Source organism: Theobroma cacao, chromosome 8 (genome assembly GCF_053813885.1).
Source record: "Theobroma cacao isolate CCN51 chromosome 8, ASM5381388v1, whole genome shotgun sequence".
NCBI lineage: Eukaryota > Viridiplantae > Streptophyta > Magnoliopsida > Malvales > Malvaceae > Theobroma > Theobroma cacao.
In genome coordinates, this window is record NC_142646.1 from 29,561,594 (window position 1) to 29,570,865 (window position 9,272).

General features: G+C 34.7%; 1 protein-coding gene across 1 annotated transcript; it reads right to left on the reverse strand.

Moving 5' to 3' along the window:
- Positions 1-796: 796 nt before the first annotated feature.
- On the reverse strand, positions 797-6,656 carry LOC18593067 (Leucine-rich receptor-like protein kinase family protein). The gene is made up of 3 exons (XM_018125991.2): positions 6,025-6,656; positions 2,627-5,307; positions 797-1,376 (listed from the first exon to the last, which is right to left on the reverse strand). Exons 2-3 carry the CDS (start codon positions 5,268-5,270, stop codon positions 1,006-1,008), a joined length of 3,015 nt encoding a protein of 1,004 aa, XP_017981480.2. The 5' UTR covers positions 5,271-5,307; positions 6,025-6,656; the 3' UTR covers positions 797-1,005.
- Positions 6,657-9,272: the final 2,616 nt, after the last annotated feature.

Sequence of the window (9,272 nt, forward strand, 5' to 3'; positions counted from 1 at the left end):
CAGTTCGATTTATCTTAAATAAATCTGCTTGTCTCATATATATAAATCTGCTTAAAATTTGTTCATATGCTTGAGTTGGCTATACTTGTTCACATTTCATATTCAAAGAAGAAGAAAGTAGCTTGTTGTTTTAAAAACTAGCACAACGCGTGCATGAGTTTATACCACTTTTATGTAGTAGTTCATGCACCTGCTTTGTCTTCTTCCCCATGACTGTAGTTTTACACCGCGTTGAGTGCCACTTGATCATATTTCAACTTTTTCTTGTCATTTGCTGTCTAAATGTGTTCCCATTGTTGCCAAGCACAAGGAGGGGCTATTCAATTCGCTTCAAACTTCTCTTTCCATTTGTTTCTTTCGTACATGACAAAGATATTAAAACGCATAAAATTTAAAATTTTTATTTTTTTATTCCATTTAATTAAATTTTTATAATAAATTATTGATTAATTATTTTTTGTTAAACTATCAATTGTTATTTTATATAAGTGTATAAAATGGATGACGACGTTATTAATTATTCTATATCACGTGATGTTATTATGATATACTCATCTAATAATAGATGATGATGTGACATTTTAATATAATATAATGACATGATCATGAGATATTTTCATTAACAATTAATCAACCTTTAATTATAAAAGTCAATCTGATCCAAAATAAAAGTAAAAAAAAAACTTGATTAAACGTAACAGAAGAATAAAAATTTATTTAAATTTTTTAAAATATTTTCTTAAAATATTATGTTAAATTTAATCCAGAGCATGTAATTGCGAGAAAAAAAAAGTCATAAATCAAAAATATGTTTGAATTATGCACAAAAGCTATATAGGCTTTCCGACAAAATGATTTCTAGAACCCCCATCTAGTGTATCAAAGCTTCAACTTGGTTGAACACCTAAAGCCTGGTGGTAAATACAAGACTTTCATATATTTAATAGAACTTTTTCCATCAGAGTTTGAACCCTGATAGATATGTTGCACAAACAGAGAAACTAACTAGAGAAAACCCTTAACAATTTTGTCAGGTTGGGTATCTGGAGACATGAAAGTGCAAGGTTCAGCATCAATAAGCATCTTGACCACTTCTCTCATAGTAGGGCGCGAACTTGGAAGCTTGGCTGTGCAGAGGATACCAACCTTCAATACTTTAATCATGTCATCCCGGACAGTTTCAGAGGCCACTTCATTGTCAAGAACCTTGAGTACACTTTCAAGGTTGTTGAGATGAGTTAACACCCAATAAACGATATCTTTGCCTTCTCCATACTCCTCTTCGACAGGTCCTCTACCAGTCACTAATTCTAGTAGCACCACCCCAAAGCTATAGACATCACTCTTCTCAGTGACTTTTGGTGTATATGCCAGCTCTGCCAAAGAAAATTAGAATGTCAACAATAAGCAATACTGTAATTAACAGAAATATTCATTGAAAAAAGCAACAGTTGACCATTGCATATCTGTCAAACCATGTAATGCGCTTCTTAAAATTTGAAACATTTTTATTGGCTTGTCACCATTTATAATGGAGAAATAATGGAAACTTTCAGGTTAAACTTATCACCATGAATCTTTCTAAAATACTATCAAAATTTTATGTACATTGCTTTTCAAAAAAGAAAAAAAAAATTTGTGTATCTTGCCAAGGTGTAAAAATAGATTTACGAAGTGCAGGAGCCAAGCCTGCAACTCTAAGCTTTTGAAAAATGGACATCTTACCAGCAAAGAAACCTCTAATTGCCAACCAACAATAATTTCAAATGCAAAAGAAAAAAAAAAAAAAGATAACCAGGTTTCTCACTGCATATACTATGAAAATTCCACAAGCTGCTAGAAAGACAGGTTTTATAAGCAAGACAACGCACCTATAGTTTGATCCAGTAGTTGGAAAATATATTTAGCACAGGAATATAAGTGACATGATATGTAATTGAACAAGAGTTTGAGATAATGTTAAGCCATGAATGATAGATTTATGGCCTCAACTTTGAAGCTGAAAATTTACCAGTATCAGGAATGACAAGTAAAAAGTTTGTAAGAGTGTAACAGTGACGCAGGAAAACAGATGATGGCACGACTGAAGTTTAAAATCAGGCTCAATGCCAGCTACAACTTACATAATCCCAATCAATAATATCATAGATGACTTAATATCAGTCCATTTTCACCAAATACAGAAGAGCCTCATAAATGGATCTTGCTAAGCAAAACTTGCAAAGCTTAAGAGTAGATATGGAAAACTTATGTTTGGAAGTTTTTTTAATTAAAAGCCAAATGCCTGGCTTATCAAGTGAATTCATTTCAAATAATTTATAGTGTCTGGACTGGTAACATTCTATGTAATATGCATTTACCCGACAGAAAGGGTTCTCAGAAATTAGGCAACCATGCCACATTAGCTTAGCTCAAGTAGTAAAGGGTAGGGTGTGGTTTAGGTAGAGACTAGATTCACGTTGTAGTGCTCTTGTAGAAAAGATAGAAAGTATGGAACAATTATATTATTGGAAAATTAAATAAAAAAACTAGAGAGTTTTGCAAAGCTCGAGTAATTTATTGGAATGGAGCACTATCTATGTGAGCTTCAAAATATTGCTACAAAGAAAAGTCTTTTGAAACTCACCAGGAGCAAAATAGCCATGGGTGCCAGCAAAACAGCTGTACTCAGATCCCTTGGGAGATTTTTCTGCAATCTTTGCAACCCCAAAATCAGCAATTTTTGGTTCATAATCCTCATCGAGCAAAATGTTGCCCGATTTTATATCCCTATGAATGATAGGAGGGGAGCAATCATGATGCAGATAAGAAATTCCCTTTGCAGCTCCTAAGGCAATTTTATATCTCTGGTACCAGTCCAATTCCGGCTGCCCACCCTTTTTCTCTCTGCGGAGAGCTTGAAACACGTTACCATTTGCCATGTACTCAAACACCAAAAAGCTCGACCCTGCTTTCATCAGACAAGCATAGAGCTTCAGTATATTTCGGTGCCTGATTTTCCCCAAAATTTCCATCTCTGCTGCCAAAACATTCAGACCATCCCCTTTCCATAGTCGCTTTACAGCAACCACAGCACCCTTTTTCTTCAAATCCAGGCGATAAACTCTTCCCGTACTGCCACTTCCAATCAGATTCTCTTCGTCCAGATTACATATTTCATCTGCATCAATATCCATTTGGTGAAAAGATGCAAGTTTCCATTTTGGATCTACACCCTTCTCACCTTCTAAACTGTTTTCCATGTCAGCTTCACTAAGCTTGAAGTTCTTGTAACTTACAAGCAATAGCCCAGCTAGAACAAGAAGCAAAGCAACTGCTATGGTGATGAAAAAAACCAATTTACCTCTGAGCACCCTTTTCTGTCCCTGCTTTTCCTTGCAGACATTTAGCACAGTATCATTCCTAAAGCTTTTAACATTTTGGTCAATACAGAGTTCTCTATTCCCAAGAAACGCTTTGTCTCCACCAATGGTCAAAAGATCATAAGGAACACTTCCTGACAACTGGTTCGCAGACAAATCTATGGAACTTAGCTTCAATTTTTCTAGATTTTTTGGAATTGAACCACTAAGTTTGTTTCCCGAAAGGTTCAAAGAGTTCAAAGAGCTCATGAGTGCAACTGTTTGCGGGATATTACCACTCAAATCATTATCAGCAAGGTTCAAGTACACCAACCTAACACAATCACCTAGTTCCTCTGGTATTGATCCAGTTAGCCTGTTTTGCTCAAGATACAAGGAGGATAACAGCTTCAAAGAACCAATCTCAGCAGGTAGATTGCCAGAGAAGTTATTGTTATTCAAAAGAAGCCTCTCTAAGTTTGTCAACTTTCCAAGTTCTGATGGAAGGTTACTTGAAAATCTATTGTTTCGCAAAACCAATTGATTTAAGCTGATGGAAAATCCAATGCTGGGGGATATCCCTCCAGTAAAGTCATTATCACCAAAGTCAATCATTCTGACATATGGAAGCGCCCATAGTCCATCCGGAATCTTCCCAGAAAGACCGTTCTTGTTGATCCTGAACCTTTCCAGTGATTTGCAGTCAACATACGTATCCGGAAACTCCCCTGAAAAGTTGTTCTCAAGAGCCAGTAAGAGCCTAAGCTTTCTGCTTTCACACAAGAACCTGGGAAAGTCACCTGTAAATTGATTCTCCGATATGTCAAAACTGTCCAATGGTGAGAATCGGCCAAAATTCGCAGGAAATTCCCCAGAAAAATTGTTTCTATAGATTGAGAACCCAATAAGATGACGCATATCTCCAAACCCAGCTGGGATCTCTCCAGAATATTTGTTATTATAACATTGAAAGACCACCAAATTCTTCAGGTTTCCAATCCCTTCCGGTAACGTCCCCTGCATTTGATTCCCGGAGATATCAATTTCTTGCAAGAGAGTAAGATCTGCTATCCCTGGTGGCAACTCGCCAGTCAAATTGTTCATAAACAGCTCAATCTTGGTAAGATTTTTCAATTTGGAAATCGACTGCGGGAAATCCCCAGAAATTTTGTTCCGAGAAATATCCAATGTCTGTAAGGCCTTAAGCTCAAATATAGACGCCGGAATCTGTCCTCTCAGGTTGGACATAGCCAGAAATAGCCAAGTCAAGTTCTTCAAATTCCCAATAGTCTCTGGAATTTCACCCTCATCATAATTGTTATCCGCTAAACCAAGAGAACGCAGTTCAGTTAAGTTCCCTACCCAACTCGGAAACTTGCCTGAAAAGAAGTTAAATGTCAAATCAAGAAACTCCAATTTTTTAAGTCCAGAAAGATCCGGTATGATTCCCACCATTTTATTCCATGTCAGGTTCAAAACTATGAGGTTGGTACACTCGTTTAGTTGGGCAGGAATTTTCCCAGAAATGGCATTCTGAGGCAAATAGAGCTTGGTAAGACTGTGAAGCACTGAAATGGAAGGGGAAACTTCGCCCGACAGGGATTTGTTACCAAGAGAAATCTCTGTCACCTTGCCTGAAACTGGATCACAACTAACTCCAAAGAATCTGCACGGAGACTCTGATTCTTTCCAGGAATCTAAAACGTTCAAAGGGTCTTTGAGCTTGTTTTTGAAGTCAAGAAGGGCTTGGGTTTCAACGGTGAGGGACAAAGAAGGCGGGAAAAGAGTAGAAAACAAGACCCAGAAAAGGGAGAGAAGAAGTGGGTGCGTGGCCATTCTGGGATTGTTGAGGGGGCTAATTGCAATATGACACAAGTGAGGATCTCTAGTATCTAGGAAATCAGAATTTGGAAGGTGAATTATTGACATCCGATTACCAATAAATCCAACACCATCCTGGCGACAGCTGAAAAGAGAGAAAGACACACATGCACAAAGGAGGCTACATTATTTTACCTTAAAAATAAACAACAGTATTCATAATAAACAAATACTTAAGTAGAATTCGCTGATAAAGAGAGAGAAGCAGATGTGACGTTGAAACGTCAATTTTGTTTGTAGCTGTGGATTACGGGCGTTATTATTATTGTAGCAAAAGAAAGAAGAGCAGAGACTAGGCTTTGAAGTTACTCATTGCATTCTCTTGCTGTATGGCTATCTTGGTTTGATTTGTTCAGCAAGTAAAGTAATGAAAAGAAATGATTAAAAAGTAGGATTCTTGAGCAGAAATCACTGACTCCATCAAAGATTGGTTGTGATTATGAATAATTCTTGGACTAATCAAAGAACAATCCATATAAGTTCAACTTAAAGTAGCTTTTTCAAAGATGGAATGTCTCAAATGTTGAGACCCAAATCTAACTTTTAGGTTCTTTTTTATATTATTCAATGGATTATAGCATTAATCATTAACAAAATACAGAGAGAGAGAACATCCTCAACAAAAGAATTTCAGGTTCTTATCTTTCCAACTGAAAATAAAGAGGCTTGGAGATCAAAAGCTTATTTTCTTCCTTTTACAGTTGTGAATATCAGCCAAGAACAAAAAAGGAAATCCTTAAACGATTGGAATGGACATAAAGCTTACAACCTGAAGGTAAAAATTGGAAGTTACCATACGTACCGATGAGAAATTCAGGCTAGAGGGAGAGTGATTGTTTGCCTCCTCCTCATCGTCAGAATCCAACCTTTCTCCCTTTGTTTCGGCCACTGAGAATCATAACTAGTGCTGGCCTTCCCAAGAATAGAAGAAACCTGGCCTTTTGACCATCTAAAGCATAATTAATTTCTCGAAAAACAGGGTACTTGTTCTTTTTCTTTTTGAGCCAACGTTTGGCAGACTGCCACTCAAACTGAACAATCAAGAAGGAGAATAGAAGAAGAGTAGGAAGGAAAAGCCTTGAGTACCGAGAAAAGCAAGCATTCTGTTTAGCTACCAGGGATATATTCTGGTTCCAAAAGAAAACTTTAAAAAGCAGAAGAACCAGAGAGGTTCGTTCGGTTTCATGATCTTTGGTACTAGTAAATAAAGCCCACAGATTGGGGTTGAGGCGTTCTTACAAAGAAACTGCAAAATCTGAGAAGAAGACAGAAAAAGCCATTATCAGTGCAAAAAATGGGAAGAAAGAAAGAATATGAGAGAAGTTATTCCATGATATTTAGAGTGAAAAAGCAGACAAAAAATGCTTTGGAAAGAAGATTGGTTTAGTGGGGAAAGGTGAACATCATTCGTTGTATCGATGCGCATATGATTTGAGATTAGATTGCTGAAAGTGGTGTAGGTGGAAGCCGCTCAAAAGACACCAGCTAAAACTGGGAATTTAATAAAAATTTTAATTGTTATTGATAGTGAAAGCTTTGCTTTCAAGCATTTGTTACCCCAGCCCCCTTGCCTGTGTCCATTGCTGCCTGGACCTATCTGAAAAAGATGTAACAAATTTTAACAATCAGACAATTATCAATTAAAAGAATAAGGGAATGACATCAAAGAACATATAAATGCTACTGACAGCTTTTATAAATAATAAATAAATAAATAAATTATTTCTAGATAAGTATCATGGATTTATGGTGGTTGTAAGTAGTCGTCACAATTGTGAGTAAGCAAGTAAAGTTATTTTGAAATCACATTATTTTTTTAAAATATATTTTAAATTTACTTAATAATGATATTTTTAAAAAATATCATTCAAATTAATTCGTTTGGTATTATTATTTTGTAATGGAATTGAAATTACAATGAGAAAATAGAAAATTGATCCATATAAGTTTTAAGTTTTGAATTCTAATTGATTTGATTTTTTGTGAGCTTCAAGGTATTAACAGATGGAGTTGGGCCAAATTAGGTTTCAAGCCATTGTTGCCATTTCTACTTGTAACCATTCCATAAAAAGAGAATGAAAAGTTATGGACAAAAAGGTAAAACTGTTCATATAAATGATTACTATCCATTATAATGATAACAAAAATTTTAAAGAATTTATATTTGTATATATATAGGATATATTTAAATAGTCAATTATTTAATGATTGAATGGATATGTGACAATGATATAAACCTCCTTATACAGTTGAAATACAATTGACTCAAATGAAAAAGAGAGTGAGATAGAAATGGAATGAAGATACAATGGAAAAAAGAAATAAGGCTATCAAAGACATACCCTTAAAACTCTTAATTTATGCCCAAATTTATATTTTAAGTCTTCACATATGTAAAAAAAAAAAAAAAACTTATATGAATGATATGTTCCAAACAAAATTAAGCCAAAAAGTACAAAATATAACAACATCAAATCCTTCCACAAATTAAGCACATCAAAAGACTCTAAAAATACCATGTCATAAACATGTTTTTCTTGAAAGTGACAAGGTGCGTCTCTTGGTCAAATGATCAACTATCATGTAATTGGTCTTATTATGCTCTACCAAAATGTCACTCCTTTTCACAAGTTCTTTTACTGTCAACTATTTTATCTCTATATGCTTAACCCATGTGATGCCTTTATTATTGTTAGTGAACATAACAACTACAATATTATCATAATACAACTCTATGGGTATGGTAATAAGGTCAACCACCGATAGTTTTCTTAACCAAATTGCTTATATAGTTGCTCTATAACAAGCTAAAAATTCTGTTCGCGTAGTCACAAGTGTCTGCTATACACTTTTCCAAGATATGCCTCACTTGCCAACATAAAAACATATCTTGATGTGGATTTTCCTATCATCTAAATAGTTGGTAAAGTTGGAATCCGTATAATCCACCAACTTAAGATCTTCAACCTTATGATAAACTAGCATATAATCCTTAGTTCTCTTCAAATGTCTCATCGCATTCCAAAGACCCACTACAAAAGCAATAATAGGCCTTGTGCACACTTAAGCATACATTAAGCTTGCTATTGCATTAGCATATGGTATTTCGTTCATAGATTCCCTTCCAACATCATTTTTAAGATATTGTGCCAAGTTCAATTTATCATATTTAACAACTACAAATTTGCATCTTTGTAATCAAGCATAACAAATCTATTCAACACTCAATCAATGTATGCACATTGAGAGAGTCCCAACAACTGAGAAAATCTATCCTTATGGATTTCAATCACAAGGACATAGGATGTTTTCTCAAGATCTTTCATGTTGAACTACCTAAAGGATAACTTTGTAGTTTTTTACAGCATCTCCAAATCATTACTAATACGCAAAATATCTTCAACATATAAAATAAGAAAGATAAACTTGTTCCCACTCATCTTGAGATATATGCATCTGTGCATCATGTTTTCAACAAAACCAAAACAGGTGATTGCTTCATCAAATTTAAGATACCACTAGTAAAAAGCTTTTTTGAGCTCATAAAAAAACTAGGACTAAAGTTGCAACTGCCACCACTAATGTTTTTTTTCAATGATATGTGGAATGAATCCAAGGTGTCCCCAAATTTAGAATTCTCTCAAATTCAAACTCAAACATATCCAAAAGAAAAACATGTAAAGGAAAAAATTGAGTTTCAAACTTGAAAAAATAGGCAAAACTAATATTTATGATTAAGATAAAGTTTGCATATCTGGTATCATTCATCATCTACTGCCTAAATATTATAAATATTGTCATTCATCATCCATCATACAAAATTTACATACAAAATATGGTTTAAGAGCCATATAAACAAAATCAATGCCACTAGCTAAAAAATCCCAACTAGAAAGTCCTTAAAAGTTACAATTTCAGTAACTTACCTTATGATAATGTTTCAAATTTATCAATCAACCCCACAGCTTACCATGTCCCAACTATAAGGTCTTAAAAAAATTCCAATTTCATTAACTAGCTTCCTCAAAAAGTTTTAGACTTGTCAATGAA

Coding starts and splice junctions, on each gene's coding strand:
- LOC18593067 (XM_018125991.2), bottom strand. CDS start 5,270: ATGTCAATAATTCACCTTCCAAATTCTGATTTCCTAGATACTAGAGAT. Junction 1,377..2,626: donor CCATGGCTATTTTGCTCCTG/GTGAGTTTCAAA, acceptor TTTCTTTGGCAG/AGCTGGCATATACACCAAAA.